At 43.7% G+C, this 24,887-nt stretch overlaps 3 protein-coding genes and 1 pseudogene across 6 annotated transcripts in view; all 4 read right to left on the reverse strand.

The window, feature by feature from the left end:
• Nucleotides 1–319: 319 nt before the first annotated feature.
• The window catches only part of LOC134518347 (UDP-glucuronosyltransferase 1A1-like), a 36,704-nt gene continuing 12,136 nt past the window's right edge, over nucleotides 320–24,887 (reverse strand). For 3 of the 4 annotated variants that reach the window (XM_063341043.1, XM_063341041.1, XM_063341044.1), the window contains exons 2-5: nucleotides 4,189–4,320; nucleotides 3,825–3,912; nucleotides 2,793–3,012; nucleotides 320–1,370 (exon numbers count right to left, since the gene is read on the reverse strand). In XM_063341043.1, coding sequence (XP_063197113.1) covers nucleotides 1,073–1,370; nucleotides 2,793–3,012; nucleotides 3,825–3,912; nucleotides 4,189–4,320 — 738 coding nt within the window. In that variant the 3' untranslated portion in view covers nucleotides 320–1,072. Of the gene's footprint in view, nucleotides 1,371–2,792; nucleotides 3,013–3,824; nucleotides 3,913–4,188; nucleotides 4,321–6,388; nucleotides 7,289–24,887 lie in introns of those variants that run through there. The other variant, XM_063341042.1, reaches the window with a different exon arrangement.
• On the reverse strand, nucleotides 7,441–10,108 carry LOC134518349 (UDP-glucuronosyltransferase 1A1-like). The gene is made up of 2 exons (XM_063341046.1): nucleotides 8,578–10,108; nucleotides 7,441–8,177 (listed from the first exon to the last, which is right to left on the reverse strand). Exons 1-2 carry the CDS (start codon nucleotides 9,433–9,435, stop codon nucleotides 8,169–8,171), a joined length of 867 nt encoding a protein of 288 aa, XP_063197116.1. The 5' UTR covers nucleotides 9,436–10,108; the 3' UTR covers nucleotides 7,441–8,168.
• Nucleotides 17,887–20,381, reverse strand: LOC134518348 (UDP-glucuronosyltransferase 1A1-like; annotated as a pseudogene).
• On the reverse strand, nucleotides 21,417–22,740 carry LOC134518873 (UDP-glucuronosyltransferase 1A1-like). Its single transcript, XM_063342186.1, has one exon. It carries the CDS (start codon nucleotides 22,553–22,555, stop codon nucleotides 21,662–21,664), a length of 894 nt encoding a protein of 297 aa, XP_063198256.1. The 5' UTR covers nucleotides 22,556–22,740; the 3' UTR covers nucleotides 21,417–21,661.

The following is a 24,887-nucleotide window of genomic DNA, read 5'->3' on the forward strand; positions in this document are numbered from 1 at the left end:
CCGGACTCCTGTGCGAAGGAGGGTTGCAATGCTGTATCAGGATGGTCCAGCCTGTTTTGAGCCCTGAATATTACCTTCTGTTTAAGATATTTTCTGGCTTTTTCTATGCCTAGTAGCGGGGACTGTGGCAGCCTCAGGGTGTAACCTCTCAGCAAGCACCAAGTCACCAAGGAGTGAGATAATAACGCTGGGAACTGGGTTTTGTGCATTGACGTGGCTTTCACACTGTGGTGCATTGAGCCTTTCCCTTCTCCAGCTCCCTCTCCATGATTGACAAGCATCCACCCTAATATCCCTCAGTCAGAAAACTCAAGAGCCGTTATCGTTAGCGTTGGTGATTTATTTATTTATTTATAGAGGGGCAGTTTTGGTCTTTACCTGAACATCACTTACAAAGAGACTATCGGTTGGGTTTCATAAATACTGCTTATGAAGGTTTCACCAGCTCACAGGTAAGCTCCAGATACAGCGCTGTGCCTGACGGAGAACTTGGGTGAAAAACCAGTGGCTTTACAACCACTTCCCTGCCAAAACTTTAATTGAGTTCGAGGTATTGTAAACACAAACAAAACCCATTTAGGATGTGCGTCTGGCTTGGTTTATGTGACGTGTATTGTCAGTGCATAACATTTGCCTCTTCTATAACAACAGCTGTACAAAGATTTCAAAGTGCTTGATCAACCTGACAGTCTTACACTACAGCAAATGATTCTCCCAAAGCCCTTGAAGCAAAGTCTAATGAAATTCCTATCTATCTCCATTGCATAGAGAGGTAAAAAAAAAACCACCCTGAGTCCTCTGTACACCAAGACATGGAATCCAGGAGCCTTGGACTTCACACTAACATCTTCCCAAGTGGTTGAAGCACTCCTACACAAATTATTTTTAACAACTGATTCTTAATTAAAGGCAAAAATTATATCAGTGAAACAACCCCTCCCATGATGCTAGTTTAAATGAACGCTATTATTTCTTGACTGAAAGTCAGCAATTATTTTAGTGAAATTTGGGATGTTCTCTGATCCTTCCAGTCTGGAGCAGAGGCCTTAGCTCCCACTACTGGTTTCATCTGCTAGTGGGACTTGGATTTGGTTGGCTTTCTTGTTCTTCCCTTCTTACAGCAGCACCTGCGGCAGCAGAACAGGCAGCACTTCAGAGAAATGAAGAGGGAGAGGAGCACCACGGCAAGGAGGAAGGCAATGACGTCCAGGGAGTGGTACTGGATCCAGTTCAGGTCGTGAGCAGCAGGTCGCAGGTGTGGGGCCCCTTTGTGTCTCATCACAAACTCCACCCAGTGCACGGCCAGGTCCAGGGGGTGGATGGGTCGGTCGAGGTGAAGATCCGAGAGGCGCTTGATGTTCTCTTTGTACCTGCCAAGAAAAGATATTGGGTTTACAACGACTTGTGCTGCTGAGACCAAATCCCCAGAAAAGAAGGATGCATTGTCAGTTGTCTGATGGGCCACTGGAGGCTTCGCAGGTGGTGTTTCCCACCGCCCTGCGCCATGAGAAGGATAATGGCAAAGTTATGGACCCAGAAAAGTGCTGTTTTCAATGACAAAGAAAGGAGAAAAGATACTATTAAAAGAAGCAGAAAAGCTTCATTTGAGCTGTCAGCAAAATCTCTGTGGTGAAGGATGAAGGCAACTGCCTGAAATGTGAGACTGGGTATAGAAAAGCTGTCTAGCTACAGAACAAGTAGTAGCATTGCTATAAGAATGGCAGTTAGGAAACAATGTCAAATAGGTGCCATTTCTCAGAAACAAGATGGGGAAGAGGATGCCATGGACTTAGAGGCGCTAATGACAACAGAGAATGGGAGTAGGGAAGAGGAGGGTATGTCTTAAAGCTCCCCTTCACTGTGACGCCGTAAAACACCTTGGGCGTGTTGACTACAATACTGTGATGTCTCGCGTGGTTCCCTGTGCTGCCTCAGCATACCTGCACATATTCCTTCAGCTCTGTGCTGGAATTGTCCAGCCTTGCTGAGCCAGGCAGCAGCTGACTGTGCTCATACAGCTCCTTAGGAGCACTAGTGGGGGGAAAATGACCGAGAAAACTGGTCTGTAAAATAAATGAGCAATAATAGCTATGTTCCTGCCAGTTGGAAGGCAAAGCTTTCTGATGCAGTACAGCCAGCCTCTGGACTATACCCAGGCACTGCCACTTGTCTGCTTCCTCCTGCTGCTGTGCAGACAGCATCTCTGGGCAAACCTCATGCAAAGAAAACCAGCCAGGCAGCTGAGCCTTTCAACCTTTTCAGGCTCCCCACTGCCATCGGTCACCACTGATGTAGGGAACAGAAGTGGTTTGCCACATTTCCCTTCACCACTTGCCTTTTCTACCACATTGTGCCAGCGCCCTCTACCTCGCTGCCTGGTAAATTTGGCTTTAAGCAGGTGACACATCTTTTGTCAACTTGATTTCTGCCATTGCACTTACACCCCATCTTCTCTCATACTGAGAAAACTGGTCTGTAAAGCTCCCCTTCACTGTGATGCCTTAAAACACCTTGGGCATGCTGACTGCAATACTGTGATGTTTAGTGTGGTCTGTGATATTCTCAGATCAGCCAGTTCTTGTCACCTCAAGATTATAATCCCAGGCAGTGAGAAGGACGGTGCTGTTACAGGGACAGGACAAGATTAACCGAGAGCAAGCATCAGCATCTCAGTGATGTAGCTTTCTATATCAAGAAGGCATCGAAGAGGAGACTGACATTCTGTTCAGTTGGAAGCTAGCATGCTGGTGTTACACAACAGTAGGAGGAGAAAGGCTGTTTCTGTTACTGACTTTTTATCATTAATGACTGTTTTCAGGGCAGTGGATATGTCCTTCGAAGTCATTTCAAGTATATTCAGCGTCAGTCCTGCTCCCCGTGACTCTACTCTCTTGGCGTTGTCCATCTGGTCTCCAAATAATGGCATTAGTACCATTGGCACCGCGTTGCATATGCCCTCGTAAACACCGTGTGAGCCTCCATGGGTAATAAAGGCACGAGTCTTAGGGTGAGCTGTGGAGGAAAGAAAGACTTGCTTAGCTATTTGATTTGTTAAGTCACAGGAACACATCCATCGGGAAAAAACTTGCACAAAAATGGTACTGGTAGGTATAAATCAAGAACTTTGGGCTATCATATGCATCATTACTTATGGACAGACTTAGGGCTGCGGAGAACAAGACATTACAGGGGATTGAATGAACCTTGGGTTGTAGAGCTCTGTCTTGGTTTGAGTAATCTCAGGAAAGCCTTGGATAATCCTCCAAAGCTTCTCAGATTCTAGGATGAAATCAGAGCCAAGTAACATTAAAGGAGACGTTACCATTGCTTACTTTTTTTCACTTCTTCCATTTGCTGGTTTTGCAGATCTCCCACAACTGAGCCCTGCTGTCTAACCAACAAATGAACTCCTGGCAATAGCACGTACAATTTGACTGCTTGAAAAGCCCAACGATCTGTCTGGAAATGCCCACTCAGGGACCTTAGATTTTCTTCTCAGTCCAGTAGACAAAAACATGACAGAAATCCATGGCTGGGTGTTGAGACTGGCTAGTCAGAGATAAAGACTCCCATTTCTGACACTAAGGGTAGTCAAGTGTTGGAAAACCTTTCCAAACAGTGTTGTTTCATAATCCGGCAACTTTGACGTGGCATCAGATAAGTTTCTAAAAGATGGGCTCTGGTTCAAACAGCAAAGGCTGTAAGGGAGTCCTGTGACCCCCAGTGATGCAGGCAGTCAGCACGGATGATGCTAAGGGAGCCTTACAACAGCAGTATCTGATTAAAACAAACATGCTGCTATCCCTCAAGCATCTAAGACCTACCTAGAAGATCATTCTGTGGCAGCCATTTGACGAGCTTTACGTTCTTTGGCAGGTTGGGGGGCACCTCTCCCGTGTAGCGCCACAAAACCTTTCAAGAGAAGTAAAAACAATGTCAGTTCTCAGCAGCTGGCCTCTTGCTGCTCCTCAGTGGGGCTGAAAAGCACAGCTGAGAACATCTGAGAACATCTGTGGCGCACAAAACCTGTTTTGTCATGCAGAGCTGCTGGAGGGATAGCTTCTACTGGCATCAGGGAGCAGGAGAAAGAAGGGAGGACCAAGCATGCTGAAACCCACAGGTAATCATATACTGTATTTGAAAATAGTGTTGAATTGCTGTGCTTGAAGGGGGAGAGGGAAACCATACCGTTTGAGGGACTGATCCCAAGGCATCTGCGATTTCTATGGCTTTCTTCATAGGAATCTCGGAGACCATGGAGCCCAGCGAGAAGACAACAATGCCGTGTTCTCCAGAGGCATTCACAATAGCTTCAAATTCCTGCCAACACAAACAAAATCCCTTCCATGTCAGATGCTGTAATTTCTGCCATGTTCCCAAAAAACTACCTGGAAAGGCAATACAGTGAACAGTCAATACAAGGAAATTATGATCAGAAAAATTACAGAGAAATGTGTCCCAGGAAGAAAAAAAAAAAAGGCACAGGTGGATGAACAAAGTTATGGAGGCGTGTGAGTGCCTGCAGAATTGAAGCTCGAACTGAGATTCAGTCTGGATAGGAGAAAAAAGTTACTTTAAAACAGTCATGTAGCAAAGTCTGCCTGCTCAGAGACATCCCTTTCGGTGCAACAGAAAAGATGCTGTACCAATTAAGGAGATCAATTCATCATCATACTTCTCCTGGCAACCAGTCCTCAGGTGAATACATTGTGGTTTATTTCCACATTTACTCTAAGTCAGATGCTCTGGATTTAGAGTTGATGCTCTTCTTTTCAGACCATGCAGCTGCAAGAGAGAATTAAGATTTTGAAAAGTGTTCTGACGGTGGATAGCTCTATCTTCTAGTATCTGGATTTATTTGGTCTGCTTTGAGTATGATAATATGGAACCGCTGCCAGGCACGGGTTTGTTTTTATATCTGTTTTGTTTGATTTAAATAAAAGAAGGACTAGGAGATCTGTCACTGGCATCCAAGAAGAAAAGGATTCTGATGAAGCATAAAAACAGCCAAAGGCTGGAACAAATATCTTATGCCATAGAAAAATATTTCGTAAAGCCAGGGAAGGAAAGATAAAACTGGAGGGAATTGCTGCAGGCATCAGAGTTAAATGAGTGGAATAAAATTAACTAAATGTTCCCATAAGTCTGCCAATTGAAACACTATCTCTACGGTCTGAGGGGATATCCAAGACTGACCCTCTTAGTTTGTGCTCTGTAATGTATTTTTGTGGCTGACCAGAGTGCCATGGCCCTTTGCATGGGACTAGATCCCAAACAGAAGGAGCCATCGAGGGTTTGCTGAAAGCTGCCCCCTGAACACTGGACCTGATGCACTCCTGGGGGCAAACAAGCTGAAATGCAGCTCTGATTTCAGGGCTTGGTTCTGTCCTACCAGATTTCTCTGAAGACAGGCTCTCCATTAAGGCATCATAGGTATCTGGTTGGGAACTTGGGGCTCGGTTCTGTATAAACTCACAGACATCTGGGAACTGCAAGATCCTCCCCAAAAGACAAATGTGCTTTTGGTACAAAATTTTTTGGCCAGTGGTTGACTTGCTTCTTGCAGCTCCCGATGCAGCGGAACAGATAGAGCTATTTCAGGGTGTATTTAGCTCTATTGATTTTCTGTGGGACCAGTTTTACTCCGTTCTTGAAACGTTTTTGTGTGCCAAGGTCTGACTTTCTTCTCAGAAGCACCACTACCATTATGAAACTTTTTGCAGCTTTGGAAATAGGCAGGTTATTTTACTAAAGTCTTTTAAACCAGCATCTGAGTGTATCGGTGGGTACTGCACACAACATTTCTGAAATACCTGCAGCAGACACTCACTGAAAAATAAGAGAAAGCACTAAGAGTTGGGAGGATTTCTTAGTGGAAAGTGGCAGATACCCATATTTGGGAAGTTTGGTATAGTTCAAGCAAAAAATTGCAGTCCAGATCTGGGACAAAGTATTTTATGCAAAAGAAGCAGATCTCTTGCTGCTTCACTGGAGCAGGTAGGGATTTTGTTCAGGTCTGCCACAGTCTCTGAAATCCCTGCAGGAACAGTCCTCTGCTCAAGGGCAGAGGACTAGGATGATTTGGCCTGCTGCATTACCCTAGTTAGCACCAAGTCTTGTAAACAGGTATACAAAAGAAAATTACTGGAAATAGGCAGCCAGAAAATACTCAAAAAGCCCCACTTTTCATGCACGCTTCTCTGGGAATCCGGAGATCTTGCACAAAAGAACTTCTCATTGCACAAGGGATGAAGAGGTACAAAGTGTCTTCCCAGCCACTTCCACCTCGCTCTTTCTCCTGTAATTATTTGTACTGCCAGGAGCTCCATCTCATGGTGAGAGCAAACAGCGCAGTCATAGCTAAGCTAGGGGAAGAAAGGTAACTAACCTCTGATAATGCTTTTTCCCGAGTGCAGCTTATGCCTCCGATCAAGATCATATTAGGCATTAGGGGCCTGGGGTACTCAAACACAAAGTCATATTTCATGAGCCAAATAGAAGCGTGGCTGAACAGTTCAAGCACTGTTGCCTCTCGCTGGAGGAATTCTTTGATCAAATGATCATACGGAGAATGAAGGAAACTGCAAGCCAGGGAACTGCTGAGGCTAGCTAGGAGGTTGCCCGTGCGCTGGAGGAATGCCATGCGGTCCGTGTAGCGAGTGAAGAACCTGGGAATGTAAGAGGGAGGATTTGGGCAGAGGGTAGCGTGGAAGTCTAGGCTGCACGGCAGTCCCCGTAGGAGGTACACAGAAGGTAGGGAGAGGTGTTCAGCCACTATCTGTCCACATGGAAAGAAAGGATCCATAAAGACAGCATCAAATTTGCTTTCTTCAAGGTATTGGATCAGCTCTTTGTTAGACAGAAGACGTTTGCAGGAATCAAAGAACATGGTTGTAATATTTGCCATTTTTGAGAATTTTTCCAAGAAGGGTTGAGGTGTGAAACTTCTGTACCCCAGCTTTTTAAATTCTGCCTCCACATACTCCTTGGTGTAAGGCACAGAGTATGTTTTCATGGTATAATACACTGACGAATCTATCCGCAAATTTATCTCTGGCGCAACCACCACAATTTCGTGTCCTCTCTGTCTGAGCCGCTCCACAACCGGGCGCGTGCTGAGCCAGTGGCTGCCATCGATAGGTACAACCAAAAGCTTTCCACCTTCAGAAAAGGTCCACAGGAGCAGGAAAAACACAACCCAGGAGGCAAGAGAATTAGATCCTGGATTTGACAAAGTCATTTTCCTTCCACTATCAGCAAAGTTTCGAACAGCTGCAAAACTGTTGCAGGGGACGAGGAATGAATCGTGGAGTACTTTGCACTTTAATCCTAACTAAGGTAAGTGTTTAATTTTTAACGGACTGTATGTTTGTGGGCAAAAATGAGGGTAATTTTTAACTGTGGGTAAAGGTTGGGTATATCATCTGTGCCGGTGAAGGCTTTAAGTAACGGGGCGCTGCAAAGTAAAGTTAAATGTTTGAATTAACATTGGAGGATTCAAATGCTCGAGGAAGAAGCATCAAGCAGTTGGCAGTGTGTCGCACTGGAAGGCTGAGCAGAGCTATGAATGGGACATAACCCCTGATGAAGCAATCACTATCTTATTAACATCCAGTTACTGATGAACTCCCTGCCTTGAGTTTGCTCAGCTGATTGGAACCAAAGCTCCAAACAGAAGTTGGATTACCTTGCGCTTTCAGAGTCTAAACAAGAAGCAATGATTGACAGAGATCTGATATACAGGCGGTTGGATAAGGTTTATCTTCAGATTTGTTTTTATATTGTAGCAATTATCAAAGTGAAAGCCCTGTAGTAAATGTGATGCAAGCTTAGCAATAGTTTCTGCTGTTGCAACACCACCGCGGTCTGAAAAACAGAATAAATGACTGACATCCGCACTATTTGCACAGCCCTCTACGGAGATTTAAACAAGCTAGGGAGGGAGGGTAGATAGTTACAAGCTCGACAGGTCCTTTTTCCAATCATGGTCTGATATGCTATCTTACATGGCTTCTTACACAAATTCAGAGGCAAAAGAGTTCCCTCTACCACCTTTGATTGCATATTCCTGATTTTGGGGATTCATCCGCGCTATCAATCTTTGTTGCACAATGTAAGTGTCTGGATATACACACAGAGTTAGTTCCACGTTTCCAATTTTTGTCCAATCATGTCTCCTGCAATTAATCAGTATTGCACAACTGTTAGGGATATAAAAATCATATGACCTAGAATTACTTTGTCATTTATCTACATATAGCATATGTGCCAAGATTGTCTGATATTATGGTGATACGCTTAAAACAAGGTAAGCTATACCTAGGCAGCTATGCAGCTTAGACAGCTTCACCCAAGCTCTCCCAGAGAGAAACCCTTCAGCTGCTTGCACCGCAACAAAGCTAAGGTCTTGTGATCATCTCTCAGAGTGTGAGATTCCCACTTCGAAATCACACCATCCTGGTATTCGATCACGTATCGGATCAAGCACAAATACTACTATAGGAAGCACTTAGAAAAGCAAATCTTAAATAATTGCTAATAAATGCTATAATACCTTCAACGTAAACAATGACAAACCTTTGATAACGGCTTCTTCTGGTCACAGTTGATGCCACCAATATAGACCATATTTGGCATTATTGGACGCGGATACTCAAAAACAAAGTCATATCTCATCAGCCAGATGGATGCTTTGCTAAACAGTTCCAGTACTGTTACTTCTCTGTGAAGAAACTCAGAAGCTAAGTTCTCATATTTTAAATAAAAATAATAGCAAAACAAATTCTCTGAAAACCCAACCAGGAGGTTCTTCACACGCTCCGTAAAGGTCATGCGGTCTGAACTGGACATGAAAGTCCTTGGCACATAAGATAAAGGACTGGGACACTGTGTGGCTTTGTAGTCTAAGGTACATGGCAGACCACGCATGAAGTACACTGAAGGGAGAGAGAGATGGTCAGCAATAATTGGTCCACAGGGCAACACAGGATCCACCATAATGGCATCAAATTTGCTGTCATGGAGGTACTTCATTAGTTCTTCATCATATAAGAGATGCCGACAAGTAGAAGAGAATATGCTGGTCATTTCTGATATATTGCTGAGTAAAACTGTAAATTTTTCTAGGAAAGAAAGGTTATCAAAACTTCTTTCACCGATGGAATGGTAGAATCTATCCAAAAACTCCTGTGTGTAAGGCACAGGGTATGTTTTGATGCTGAAAGATTGTGAGCTTTTCATGAGCAAAGTGGCTTCAGGAATCACTGCAACGATTTCGTGCCCCCTCTCCTGGAGTTTCTCTAGAACCACACGCATGCTCAGCCAGTGACTTCCATCCTGAGGCACAACCAAGAGCTTCCCACCTTCTGCCAAACTCCAGAAAGAAAGAAAAAGAATAAGTCCAGTGTATGCCTGGTACCTCCACATAACTGTCATGGGGCTGTTGGCAGGAAAAGAAATCAACTATTCCTCCTTACTTCTTCCATGCAGCATGTGAAAGCAAAAAATAGTTGTACCACATTTATAGCTTGATGGTCTTTAATCTTTACTTCTAGAAAGTGTTTGCTAAGATAGGTTGTTGGAGGCCAAAGATTAGGTTTTAAAACAGCGATAAGAGTGCTATCAAGGGATCTAAACCAATAAGCATTTCCATGCATTTACTTTACAGAACAATTTGCAGGGTCTTTGATTAGCAGAGGTAGCAGTTGTTATTACAGGGATTTTTCTGTTTGAAGTGAGTCACTGTGCACTTGACTGTCCTGTGCCAGATTCAAGTCAGGAATCAACTTTCATGGCCGCTGACCTTCTCCAGAGAGCTTATAATACAAGAAGCATGTTGCACTACTGATATGAAAGACCTAAACCTCCAACTTTCTCCTTACACTTTTGCTCAGAAAGGTCCCCGGAGTTCACACACGATGTTCTACATGGTAAGCAGGAGCTGACATGCCAAGTAGTGGGGGCACCAAAGTTCGGGTAACATATTACCAAACACCTTTTTCTGTAAACAATGATACAGCACAATATGCAGCTCTTGCTCAAGAGGGGCCGTAAGAGTTCATAGGTGAGCGGCTCGAGGCCAAACCTCTTTTTGAAAGCAATGATGCAGCAAAATTCATAGGTGAGAGGCTACAGGCAAAACGTTTTTTTGAAGTTCTTAGTAATAGCTACTTCTCAAAAGAAGTTACCAGGACTTGGCTGTGGTATGAGCCAGCGGGAAGTCCACACTTGTGTCCTATGCTTACCAGAAGAAGGGGAGAACAAAATTTCTGAGCTGTTTCTGCATGTGCTATGATAAGATTTTTAAGGCAAAAACATGACATCTGTGTTGGAAGTCCTGTTCTCTTTAATACTCAACAGTAGACTACAGCTACTCAATGGGGAGTAACAATGACAATGGAGCCAGTTTTTTTCTGGGTAGCAGTAAATAGTAAAAAACACCAGTTTGAGAGACTCAAACTGAACATTTGGAAAAAGCTTTTTACCTCTGAGGTTTTGAAAGTTTGCCTGCATGTGATCTGATGTGGAGGACAGTCCCACTCCAAGGACCTGTTTAGATATCCAAATCAGGTTGATTTGAATGGGATTTAAGTGCCTAGTTATTCTTGAGAACCTGGGTTGAAGCTCCTGCAAACGAAACCCAGTGGGTAGATGGGGGAATGAAATAGGTGCCTATAAACAAAGAAATATCCTTAGACAGGGAGAACATGCAAAGGCACATGAAAACTTTCAAGATAAACCTAGAAAAGCAGGTATCCGCAGTTTGTGCTTGAAGGAGGTGCCTGACCAAGCAGATCTCATCTGCCATTAAGGCATGTTTCATGGAAAGGAAAAAGGAGGATGCCAAAAGTCTGCAAGTTTGCAAAAGCAAACAAAGATACAGGAATGGTAGCTACACAAGAGCAATTGCTGACTGGAGAAGAGAGACCAGTTTAGATTCCCCAACCAACCACACCTTATTGGAGAGTGCTCTGAATGGTTTCTTCATGCTGTGCAGCAGCCTGGAAGAGTTGTCTTGGAGCAGGTAGGAGTGATGGGAAACCAGCGATAACCACATTCCAAAGCTCACACTAAGTGCGTCCTAAAAAGTTTATTTTGATAGGAGGTTTTCCATGCGGCATGTTAAAAGAAGTGATTCTCCTAAGCCCTTCTCTAGACAGCAAGGAACGCTGCAACGGCTAAGGAAACTGCATTAAAGAGGAAGGAGTTTCAGACATCAATACAGTCCCATTCTGCAGCCTGTTTAAGCAAAACTTTCTCTCTAGCTGGCACAGTGAGGTGACATTAAAAAACCATATACTAAAGGAGGTAGACAGAAGGTATTCTTATGTGCCAGAGAGTTCACTGCAGCACTTGTGTGTGCACTTTCACGTTTCAGGGATAAACAGATCTCACATAAGAAGGCGATGGAGCATTACATATGCCCTAAGGTGGCAGTACACACTCAGGCAGCCAACCCGGAGTTGCAGACGTACTATGCTAACATAGAATGGGCTCTCCAATCTCCCATTTGATATAAAGTCAAATCCATGTAGTCTTCAAGTTCTGCTAACATTTCAGCCAAACATGCATTATCTCTGTAACACTAATATAAAATGCTATAAACCAACATTAAAGTGAAGAGGTAAAAAAAACCCCGACCAAACCCTTAAGGCTAATGGCACGTTCATAAGAGTTTAAAAGTTGTGTCACTGGACTTTGAGCAACACACAAACACTCTTTCACGTGTGTATGAGCCCAGAGACTGAATGAAGTCCACAAGTTCAGCTCACAAGTCCAAAGGCAAGGGTGAAAAGAGCTATCTATCAGGAGAATGTAAAGCTGAAGTAGAGTTGAGTGCCAAGGTTGTACTGGCTGGAAATGGTACAGCGAATAGCCCCAGTGAGAGGAATCCGTGAGTATCTCTTTTGTAAGCCTACAAATCCTGGCAGTCAGAATGTACCTCTTTGTCCTGGTTCCTGCAGGGACAGGGTTAATTTTCACAAGAAGCTGGGATAGGACACAACTGGGATTGGACCCCAAACTAGCCAAAGGGGTGTCCGTACCATGTGAGGTCATGCCCAGTATAGAGCTGGGGAAACTGCTGGGGGCTGGGGCAGGATCACCTAAAACACGGCACTCTCATAACCACTCAAATCCTTTTTAAATTCATAGGTTTTTGTCCACAAAAAAAAAAAATCTGCTGGTGTTGAGAGGCAGATTTTTTAATATTTTTTTAATTTATTTTAGGTATGGTATGAAAAAGCACTGCTTTTTGTTTGCTTTAAGCTTGTTGATGCCTCATTTCAGTGTTAGTCATAGGTCAAGCATTGGGAGAAACTGCCTATCAGTTCTCCTTTCACCTTCGCCACACTTTTCAGGATTTTATAGACTGCTGTCACGCATCCTCTGTCATAGTTGTTTTCCTAGGTTTAGCTATACAGTTTATTCCATCTCTGCTTTTCTAGACTGAGTGCCAAGTTTGAACGCTCTTAAAAATGCTTCCTTTTTACTGTGTGTGTTTCAGCTGTTTCTAAAAAATAAGCCCTGTTTCACTGTTTTGCAAAGTCAATATCTGAAAAACTTACTTAACAGGAAGAGTTATTTCTAAAAATAGGAGTTACGATGTTATTCCGCAAACCACAAAATATATTTGAATACACATTTTAAAAAATCTGAAATAAATCCAACATTCATTCCATAAGAATAAAGTAAACTCACTTATAATTTATTTTTATTTTTATGATGCCAGTTGATACTTTAAATAGGGAGCACCACTGGCCTGGGATATGCAAAAAGAATGTCCCAAGCTGGAGAAATGGGCCAACAGGAGCCTCCTGAAGGTCAGCAAAGGCAAAAGCAAAGTTCTGCCACTGGGATGGGCTAACTCCATGCCACAGGACAGGCTGCAGTCCAGCTGGACAGACAGCAGCTCTGTGGAAAATGACCAGGGGTCCTTGTGGACAAAAAGTTGACTATGAGTCAGCAGTGTGCCCTTGCAGCCACAGAGGCAAGAGCATCCTGGGTTATATGAGTACAAGTGCAGCCAGCAGTCTGAGAGTGGTGATTCTTCCCTTCTGTTCAGCTCTTGGGAGACATCTGAAGACCTGTACCCAATTTGGGGCTTCCCAGTATAAGAAAGACATTGATGTGCTGGAGCAAGTCCAGCAAAAGCCAAGAAGATGGTTAGGAGCAGGGGACCATGAGGTACAAAAAGGGGCTGAGAAAGATGAGCTTGCTCAAGATTCAGGAGTGAAGAGTAACGGGAGATCTTATTGCTGTTTTTAACTACCTTAACAGAAGGGCATAAAGAAAACAAAGCTGTACTCTTCTGAGAGATTGACAGTGACAGGACAAGAGGCAACAGACATAAGCTACAACATGGAAAATTCAAATCGGATATAATAAAGTGTTTTCACTAGAAAGGTCATAGGAGATATTCAAAACTTGACAAGACATAGAATGGAACAACCTGAACTAACTGCACGTGCTTTGATGAGGAGGTTGGCTGACAGGCATGCAAATGACCTTCCAACCTAAGTATTTTATGACTCTATGGCAATTCAAAACATAGAGAATCCTTCTTTAAAGAAAAAAGAAAGGAACATGGAGGAAATCATCAATGACAAGGTGGACCACAGGATGAGCGCAGGTCTCCTCAAATGAAAGTCTGCCTCGCACCACATCAACAGTCCTGAGCAAAGAGGCCCTGAGCAACGTGCTCTAGTGTCAAAGCTGCTTTGAGCAGAGGCACGTGACCAATGGGGAGTTTCCCAGAGCTACATTCATTTACAACACTTTCTCCATTTCTATACCGTGATAAAAACAGATGCCTTCACTGAAAGGAATACTGGCACCTCGTTGCAAAGCAAAAGCAGTTTCAAATCCTTTTACGCACAGAAAGGGACCTTTCTAACAAAACCTGCATTACAACTTTCCAGAGTATGTAAAAGCCTGCAAGAATGACAAGAAAAAACAGAGTATGACCCACCTGAGTTAGCTTCTTGTAAGCACAGTTTACTCCACTAACCAGAATCATGTTGGGCATCAATGGTCTTGGATAGTGTAAAACAAAATCTAGCTTCATGAGCCAAATGGAAGCCTTGCGTAACAGATCCGGCACAGTCACATCCCGCTGGAGGAACTCAGAAGCCAGTTTTGCGTATGGTTGGAAGACAAAATCACAGAGAAAATAATTCGGGATGTCAAAGATTAGATTCTTCACCCGCTGGAAAAAGTTCATGTGGTCTGTAAGGTCTGTGAATACCCTGGGGACATAAGAAGGGGGATTGGGACACTGAGTGGCTTCAAATTCTAAACCACATGGTATTTGCTGCAAAAAAAGCACTGAAGGGACTGAAAGATGCTCAGCCAGTATCTGCCCGCAGGGTAGTAGTGGATCTGTAAAGACAGCATCAAACTTGCTCTCTTCAAGATATCTGACAAGCTCTTTGTTATACAGTAAGTGTGTACAGGTAGACAGGAACATGGCAGAAGTATTTTTCACTCCTTCATATGTTTTAACAATTCTTTCCAGAAAAGATCCTTCTGCAAATACATCCTGGCTAGTTCTCCAGAAAGTGTAATCCAGTTCCTCCTGTGTGAAAGGGACTGGGTACATTTTCATAACAAAATTCTTTGTTGGCTTTATGTACAAACTGATCTCAGGTGCAACGACGACTATTTCATGCCCCTTCTCCTTGAGACTGTCCAACACTTCCCGCATGCTGAGCCAATGACTCCCGTCCACCGGCACCACCAGCAGCTTCCCACCAGCAGCCAAACTGAGCACGGACAGGAGCAGAACCAGTGTCGCCATGACGTGCGGATGAGCACTAAGCAGCAGAGCCATTTCTGCAGAAATCTGGTGAGTGCCGCCCAGAAAGAAAACCACTGGCAGCAGTGAAGCACCAGCTTCCGCGCTTTAAAGCAATCTGTGCTACAACATAACTTTTGATCCTTCGAGTTATTTGCTGTGTGGTAAATGGATAATCATTCATTTGATAAGACTACACAACAAGTACTAAGTTCAGTCAAGTCCACAGGCAGGTGCTGAGAGGTGGATGCACTGGATAATTCCCATTTTTTTTCTATTAGAGGAGCAGTACAGAGTGTCCCAGGAAGGAGGCAGGGGTGGTTCTGGGTGGAACTGCACTCTGAGAGCTTCCCTCTGGCTGAACTTTTTGCAAGTGCAGGAGATGTGTCACATCCACATCACCATTCAGCCTGGCAGAGGCTGCTCCCTTCCTGCTGAGTAAGACCTGCCCCCTACTCACCTACCCACCTGTCTCTTTGAAGACTCACCTCTAGGAGGCCTGTGGCCCCATAGCAGATGTGGAAGAGCTGTTTAAATTTGTTTATGGAGTGAGAAGACTGATGAAGATGGGAGCACAACAAAAATTATATGTTAAGCATCAGGAGAGTACTACAGGTTCCTGCAAAGGCACAAATAAATGAGAATTTTGATGAAGTTCCCCCATGTGATGTGTGATAGCCTGAAGAGCTGGACTCACAATAACTCCTTGAGGCTGGTGCAGAATGTGTGCTCTTTTGTTATACAATGACTATGCCCACCCCCACCATGAGTGCTGGTGGAGTTGGAGGATAGGGCTGTTCCCTCCTCAGCCTGCTAAGACCTCCTCTAGAATGACTTTTCCTCTGAGGCCTCCTAGATGGGAAAAGTCCATCCACATCTTCCTTTGGGAACAGCTCTGGGTCCATCTCCTTCCTTTCCTCCTTGATGTTTAATGGGAGACCTGTTCTTCCAGATGCAGGGCCAGCTGTTTCACACCACTGCAGTCATCTGCAAACACACAGAGCCACTGACTCCCATCTAGCAGCACCATTAAGCAGCTGCTGGTGTGGGGCAAGGGGCGTAGGAGAGAATAAACCCTGCAGTGGTCTGAGATTACGGAAGAAAGTGACATCTTCTCAAGCAAACTGTGTTGAGGGATGCACAGATTTGCTTTTGTCAGTTCTTGTTGACAAGAAATTAAGAGCATTTATATTACGGTGACATCACACAGTCCCTGGAAGTGTTCAAGGCCAGAGCAGGGTAGGTTTAGATTAGACATTAGGAAGAAATCCTTTACAATGAGGGTGGTGAGACACTGGCACAGGTTGCCCAGAGAGTTGGTGGAGGCCCCATCCCTGGAGACATTCAAGGACAGGCTTCATGAGGCTCTGAGCAACCCGATCTAATTAAAGATGTCCCTGCTTACTATAGGAGGGTTGGACTAGATGACCTTTAAAGGTCCCTTCCAACCAACACATTCTATGATTCTATTCTATGATTTGATAAACGTCTGGATAACAAGCACTAGAGTTCAGCAGTCTACACAGGTGGGTGGTAAGAGCGGTGGATGCATCAGATAAGTCCCATCTGTTTCTATCAGAAAAGCTTTGGCAGCTCTTTTGCCTTTGAGAAGAACCTGCCAAGCCCCCATAGCCCCTTCAGGCACATTGAGAGTGATTTTTTCCTCAGGTCTCACCTGGCCATCACCAAGGTGAAATCTCCTGAGGCACAGAGATGGTGCTTCTTAGCCTAAGAGTCCACGACCTGCAACATTCCTGCTGATTCCGACTTTGGAAATACCCGTGTGAAGGAGCAGACAAATACATTGACAAAGGTAGAAGTGGTAAGGCCGCAAGGGTGCCCCAGGACAGAAGCCTAACATGCATTTCTCTGGAAATACCAGGCCCTACTACAACCGTTTACAACATTATATGGATTATACCTAACTGCAGTGCTTTGACAGCCCCTCAGACTTGCCTGCTGCACTTCCATCACTCACTAAGATAGAGACAAGTTACCCAACCCTACACAAAATGGCTTCAAATATGTGTAATGAAAAATGACTCAATTGAGCATACTTTATAAATGAAAAGATACAGCTGTCTGCACAGAAAATGGAAAGTGAGGAAGAAAGTGAGGGAAAAATTATTTCTTTCACAAATATTTGCCTAAGTCACACAAAACGGGAACTTGATTCCTATCTGCAACACAAAATTCCACCCTTGTGAACACAGAAGTCTATCAGAGCATGAAGTAAAAACAGAGAGCATGACCCACCTGAGTTAGCTCCTTGTGAGCACAGTTTACTCCTCCAATTACAATGATGTTGGGCATCAAAGGTCTTGGATAATCTAACACAAAATCCAACCTCATGAGCCAAATGGAACCCTGGCGCAAGAGATCTGGCACAGTCACATCCCGCTGGAGGAACTCAGAAGCCAGTTTTCCGTATGGTTGGAAGAAAAAATCACAGAGAAAATAATTTGGGATGTCAAAGATTAGATTCTTCACCCGCTGGAAAAAGTTCATGCGGTCTGTATTCTCTGAAAATATCCTGGGGACATAAGAAGGAGGACTGGGACACTGAGTGGCTTCAAAGTCTAAACCACATGGTATTCCTCGTAAAAAAAACACCGAAGGGATTGAAAGATGCTCAGCCAGTATCTGCCCACAGGGTAGTACAGGGTCTGTAAATACAGCATCAAACTTGCTCTCTTCAAGATATCTGACAAGCTCTTTGTTGTACAGTAAGTGTGCACAGCTGGAGACTGACAAAGCAGACACTTTTTTCATACCTTGGTATATTTTCAGAAATCTTTCCAGAAAAGAACCTTCTTCAAGTACATCTTGTAGAAATGCCTGGAAATTTCCACTCATCTCTTCCTGTGTGAAAGGGACTGGGAACATTTTCATAACAAAATTCTTTGTTGGCTTTATGTACAAACTGATCTCAGGTGCAACGACGACTATTTCATGCCCCTTCTCCTTGAGACTGTCCAACACTTCCCGCATGCTGAGCCAATGACTCCCGTCCACCGGCACCACCAGCAGCTTCCCACCAGCAGCCAAACTGAGCATGGACAGGAGCAGAACCAGCGTCGCCATGACGTGCGGATGAGCACTAAGCAGCAGAGCCATTTCTGCAGAAATCTGGTGAGTGCCGCCCAGAAAGAAAACCACTGGCAGCAGTGAAGCACCAGCTTCCGCGCTTTAAAGCAATCTGTGCTACAACATAACTTTTGATCCTTCGAGTTATTTGCTGTGTGGTAAATGGATAATCATTCATTTGATAAAAGGCTGCATAATAAGCATTTAATTCCAGACAAGTCCACAGCCTGGTGGTGTTTGGTGGACCCACCAGGGAACCCCTATTTTTTTTCTATTAGAGGAGCAGTACAGAGTGTCCCAGGAAGGAGGCAGGGGTGGTTCTGAGCGGAACTGCACTCTGAGAGCTTCCCTCTGGCTGAACTTTTTGCAAGTGCAGGAGATGTGTCACATCCACATCACCATTCAGCCTGGCAGAGGCTGCTCCCTTCCCTTGGGCAAGATCTGGCCCATTTCGGTCTCTCTTTGAAGACTCATCTCCAGGAGACCTATGGCTCCATAGCAGATGTGGAAGAGCTGTTTAAGTTTATTTCTAGACTGAGAAGAGTGATGAAGGTGGACGCAGGATGCCAGGTTTGTCTGCAGGATACATCACGCGCTAAGTGGTACTTGCAGTATCTGAGACCTGCCTCGGGGAATGGAGGGGTTGGCTTTGTGGTCTCGGAGGACAGAGCAGAGATGTCTGAACACTCTTTGAAGGGGACTTCCCATGAAACAATTCAGGGCCTAATTCTGGCTTCTTTTCTGTCACTGGCAAATCTTGCATGGTGTCCAGCAGCAGTGGAGTTGTATGAATGCTCAGGTGGCAAATTACAGTGTACATGAGGATGTCTGTAAGACGCCACAGCCACCTTGGACATTGGTGGAACTGCCACACAGGCTTGGTGACCTTACCCCACAGTGCACAAGTCCTGAATAATATGATTGAAGAGAAGGCCACAGCACAGAAAAGAATAAACCAACTCTCCAGGCTCTCCCACAGAGCATCAGAGGAGGCTCTCCAGTAAGAACTGCATGTATTGCTGTCTTTTATGTCCAAGGCACTCAAAGCACATGCCACACCTGAGAGGTTAGCATAATCACCGAGGCTAGTCATGCTGTGCGGGACACATCAAAGCAAAGCTGCTCCATGTCTCCATTCATTAGAACTGGATTTTTAAGCCCAGAAAGAGCTTTTAAAGTTTTGTAGGCAGTCTGTCGGGAGCTGCTTGTAAAACAAATGGAGCACTTTGTCCTTCTGTCCAGAAACACTGGCAATCACTTTGGCTGGTGGACACAATGTCCCATCACAGACCTTCACTAGAAGAGTTTCTCTTCAACTAAGCATACTTTATAAATGAAAAGATATAGCTGTCTGCACAGAAAATGGAAAGTGAGGAGGAAAGTGAGAGAAAAATTATTTCTTTCACAAATATTTGCCTAAGTCACACAAAACGGGAACTTGATTCCTGTCTGCAACACAAAATTCCACCCTTGTGAACACAAAAGTCTATCAGAGCATGAAGTAAAAACAGAGAGCATGACCCACCTGAGTTAGCTCCTTGTGAGCACAGTTTACTCCTCCAATTACAATGATGTTGGGCATCAAAGGTCTTGGATAATCTAACACAAAATCCAACCTCATGAGTCAAATGGAACCCTGGTGCAAGAGATCTGGCACAGTCACATCCCGCTGGAGGAACTCAGAAGCCAGTTTTGCGTATGGTTGGAAGACAATATCACAGAGAAAATAATTTGGGATGTCAAAGATTAGATTCTTTACACGCTGGAAAAAGCTCATGCGGTCTGTATGGCTTGTAAATACCCTGGGGACATAAGAAGGAGGACTGGGACACTGAGTGGCTTCAAAGTCTAAACCACATGGTATTCCTCGTAAAAAAAACACCGAAGGGATTGAAAGATGCTCAGCCAGTATCTGCCCGCAGGGTAGTACAGGGTCTGTAAAGACAGCATCAAACTTGCTCTCTTCAAGATATCTGACAAGCTCTTTGTTGTACAGTAAGTGTGCACAGCTGGAGATTGACAAAGCAGACACTTTTTTCATACCTTGGTATATTTTCAGAAATCTTTCCAGAAAAGATCCTTCTTCAAATACTTCCCGTGAAAAAGAATGGATACTTGCATCCACCTCTTCCTTTGTGAAAGGTGTTGGATACATTTTCATAACAAAATTCTCTGATGGTTTTATATGTACATTTATTTCAGATGCAACGACAACTATTTCATGCCCCTTCTCCTTGAGACTGTCCAACACTTCCCGCATGCTGAGCCAATGACTCCCATCCACCAGCACCACCAGCAGCTTCCCACCAGCAGCCAAACTGAGCATGGACAGGAGCAGAACCAGCGTCGCCATGACGTGCGGATGAGCACTAAGCAGCAGAGCCATTTCTGCAGAAATCTGGTGAGTGCTGCCCAGAAGGAATATATCCAGCTCCACAGTTTTAAGCAATCTGTGCTCTAGTTCTCCAGATGATCTTTAGACTTATTTGCTGTGTGGTAAATGTATAATCATGTGTATGGCAAAGATGGAATAAGAGGTGTTAAACTTCAGCCAGTTTGGCAGACAGTAATTAGAGCAGCAGCCAGAATGGGAAACACCCACCTCTTTGTATTTAAGGACATTGGGATTTACAGAATGATTGGTCTGCTCAAAAGTGCTGATTAACAGATCATTAATTTTCCAAACAAGGATTTTCAGCATAGGAAAAATCCTCCCCTCCTGCCAGACCAAATAATTTTCTATTTGTAAAAGATTAGAAAATTATTAATGCTTCATATGGGAAATGGCCTGGTTTCTTTATCATTTTTATACTTTGACATTGTAATGAAAACGGAAGACTGGCTACTCAAGTTCAATTCCCTGAAAGGCCTCCTTTTGGAAGAATGAAGTAGGGGCTGGAAGGAGGAAGGACAAGGGCATGGTTCTTGCCAGATATATTTAAAACTGGATTAGCAACTCAGAAATGCTGTTCAGGATCAGCCTGGGAAGACCACACCCCAGAGCCATGAAAGCAAAACCACCACTAATGGATAGACAGGATTTGCAGTCAATCAATCAGCCCTAATTATGAAAATTACCGCACAGAAGTAATTTCGAACATACAGTAATTTACTCTGAAGGTTGATAATATGCATCAGAATTTTTTTAAGGACATTTACCGAACTACTGCAGCTCTAGGTACAAATCTACCTTTTCAGTAGGCAGCGTTAAGCTGTTGCAGATGTCTCAGTGCTGGCTGGCAGCTACACAAACCTCTAACATTTTTACAGAAAATTGCATAAGGAATCCATGCGATGAAAGGATAAAGTTAGACTGACAAAGCAACCAGAACATTATCCGCCGACTGACGCATTATGACACTTTATCTCTAAATTATGAAAGGATGGTTCTATTAATGGAAAAGATTCGTTGTTTTTAAAAATCAATTGTGACTGTAAAAGAAATAGTTTCAGGTAGTAATACCGATCTGGCAAATACAAGCAGCCTGCTAAGACAAGGATCACCCTCACTGGTGGGTGTGTGACTCTAGCGAGAGTGCAGTGATAAACTACTTCCCTGGTCCAAAGAAAACAATTGTTTAAGCAAAAATGCTCAGATCCTGCTAATGCTATTGAAGAGTACCTGCAAGAGTGGGAGAGAATTAAAATCAACTCAGTTTTTTTACCTATTTTCTTTGTCTTTACTGTATACCTTACTGCATGCCTAAATCCCACAAACTCATGTAGACAATTATATACACACAGAGAGAGCATTTGCAAACAGCCTTTTCCCTTCAAACCTTAATATATTTTATCAAGGAAATCACTGACCTGAGATAATGGCTTTTTCTTTCCACAGTTTATACCTCCAATGAAAACTATGTTGGGCATCACCGGCATGGGATACTCAAAAACAAAATCCATTCTTTTAAGCCAAATGGATCCATGGCTTAAGAGCTCCTTCATTGTTACTGGTCTGTGGAGAACATCTGAGGCCAGAAGTTCAAATGGCAAATAGGCAAAATTGCAAAGAAAGGATTCTGATGATTTCAGAAATAAGTTTTCCACGCGCTGGATAAACGTCATGTGGTCCGAGTTCTCTGTAAATGTTCTTGGGACATAGGAAGGGGGGTCTGGACACTGGGTAGCCTGCAAATCAAAGCTGCAGGGGAGTCCCCGTAAAAAGAAAACCGATGGGACAGAGAGATGCAGAGCCAATATTTGTCCACATGGTACAACAGGATCCGTGAGAAGAGCATCAAATTTACTCCTTTCAAGATATTGCATCAGATCCTTATTGTGCAGTAAACTGGTACAGGAGGAGGCATAGACACTGGAGATGACCTGAACTTTTTCATAAAGCGCAGTAATTCTTTGAAGAAAGGGCCTTCTCTCAAAAAGATCATTCACAAATGAATGCATGCTTGCTCCCAGTTCCTCCCTCGTTAAAGGCACTGGATACGTTTTGAGAGTGTAATATTCAGATGCCTTCACGTTCAAGTTTACTTCTGGTGCGACAACGACAATTTTGTGTTCTTTCTGGCTGAGGGCCGCCAGCACTGAGTGCATGCTGAGCCAGTGACTCCCATCCATTGGCACCACCAACAGCTTTCCACCATCGGCGAAGCAAAACAGAGACAGGAAAACCAAAACCCTCGTAGAAACTAAGCAACTGTATTTACTTACATAAGCCATGTTCCTAGAAATCCAAAGTCTCTTCGCCTGCCCTGACCCAACCGTTTTTAAGTAGACCTACGGCTCCCTGCCAGATTCTCACATTCCCCCTTAACGATCCGGCTTTTCCAGCAAAACCAGTCACCAGTAACCATTCAAGGCATTGATGAATCATTTAAGGAAAGTGATGGGTTGGGCAGAACTGCTGCTTGGTATCTGAGGCTCCCTTGGGATGGGTCCTTTCTGATTGACTCCCGGTGCTGACTGATGTTAGATTGAAAAGAAAATCAGACTTTGCAAAAACAAAATTCTAAGTTTTTTTAATAATGCTGGCACTTCGAAGTAACTGGGCTTGCTGAAAGCAGGTGTTAAAATACTTTCTTGCTTTCCTTCTTTTCTTTCTTTGTTTTTGATAAGCATTTTACAGCTGTTCTGAAATGCTTGTCAAGCTTACGTTTAAAATTATAAAATTATGCCACTATACAGCACAATATCTGTGCATACCCTGAGGAGGAGGCTCTGTGATTTACATACAGCTCAGCACTGTAACTCTTGTTTTTCACTGGTACACTGTACCATGTACACTGGTACGACATACATCACCAGCTACAAATTTATTACAGGAAGATGCAGCAGAGGCTTGCATCAGTGAAGGAAAACCACCAATCTGTGCTGTCATACACAACACTTCTTTGTTTTCATCCTGACCTATCTTTCTGTGCCTGTCTCAATCATTTTCTTCTTCAAGGAGCAATAGGAAGGAAAAGCCACTCAGTTCCCCTTGTACGTAATTAAATACAGGAAAGCCTATACATACACAAATGTACAAATACCAACGTAGCCAGTAACAGCCCTCTTGTTTCAGGCAGGAATTGATTTTAAATGGTAAGAGGTGGTGTTATTACTTCAGATGAAAAACTAGAAGATACCATGTCTGAGCAGTTAACAAGTACTTGTGATAAACTTGTCAACCTGCAGGATTACATTTTGCTGTTTGATGGAACTGTGTGATTCAGCGGCATAGTCGGAAGACAACAAGAAATCAGGACTGAAGAATCAGTACTTCTGCACCAAATATTGCTGCTGGACTATGATCTTTAGTCCCTGAGCAAGATGAGGATGAGAGTGAACTTTGTTTTCAGAGGAAAGTCCGATTTTAAGCATCTCTGCCACATGGCCTCGCCTGCAGGCAGGATGCTGTTTTCCCAGAGGATCTGCCTGGGTTTGTCCCTGAGGAGCCATTAAGCAGCTCTGATGGACAGGACAGATAGGAAAAAGCACTACCTGATAAAAGTGGCCATGTGGGGGGATGACAAGCAATTCGAAAGAGACTTTTGTGAAAAAGCAAGATATGAACACTTGCAGCTTAACAGAAATAAACAGTACTTTCAATGGGCAGCATCAGGTGAAGTACTGGGAGGAGTAAAGCAAAGCCTAAGGCCAGTTAAGGTTGGCTCTGGGGAAGATATGCCAGGCTTCTAAAATGCAAATCTATTTTATTGTGAAGTTTCACTCATTCATGTTGACAAAGGCCTGTGAATTTGGGGAAGTGTAAGAGTGATGATAGGCAGGAGGAATCCATTCCTCCATTCCTCCATTCCTCCCAAGATTCAGGGAAGGCTGGCAAGTGAAAATAGTTCAAGGCAAGAATAGGGGAGAGTCTGTTTATTTTTAAGTAACGTTCACAAAGGATAAAACTTTATCCTTTCTAGGAAACAATGTGATTTATTGCTGAAACTGCTCGATAACACTAACTACAGATTCAATATCTGCTGAGGAGAGCTGTGTCTTCCTGTATCTCCTTTTCCACTTAATCTCTGGCTTCACATGAGGCTGTTCTTCTTACAGCACAAACAAGCAAGAATGTACATCAGAAGCAGCAATAAGCTAACATACATCACATGCATGCCTTTTTAGGCCACAGATGCCCAAGCAGACACCCATCAGCATTTCCCTACCCAAACCTAAAAATGCAGTCGAGAACTCAGCTATCTAGTTTTTGTGATGGAAGTCTACTAGACCAAAAACTTTCAGGACAAAATATTACCCTTTGACTCAAACACAAGACTGCTGTTACAGAAAAGAGCACATGATGCTATTGCACATAACCCAGTGAATTATTTTTCTGACTGGATAAGCAGCTAATGCTCTTGAAGAAATATTCTACTGCCTCTTATGTGAGGCAAATATTTTTTGGAAGAACCGTTATAATTCACCTGCCCTTTTTGCAATACTTCCTGGAGGAGATGGTGTTTGTGTACCTGACTTTAGCTGGAATTAAACAGCATAGCACGTACTCCCCTCACCAAACAAAATCCCCGTGATGGGCAGACCCAAGGAAAGGAGATATAGA

This window comes from Chroicocephalus ridibundus, chromosome 7 (assembly GCF_963924245.1).
Source record: "Chroicocephalus ridibundus chromosome 7, bChrRid1.1, whole genome shotgun sequence".
In the NCBI taxonomy this organism is placed as follows: Eukaryota; Metazoa; Chordata; class Aves; order Charadriiformes; family Laridae; genus Chroicocephalus; species Chroicocephalus ridibundus.

Bases quoted from the DNA above. Each gene is read 5' to 3' on its own strand.
- LOC134518873 (XM_063342186.1), bottom strand. From the start codon at position 22,555: ATGGCTTATGTAAGTAAATACAGTTGCTTAGTTTCTACGAGGGTTTTG.
- LOC134518349 (XM_063341046.1), bottom strand. From the start codon at position 9,435: ATGACAGTTATGTGGAGGTACCAGGCATACACTGGACTTATTCTTTTT.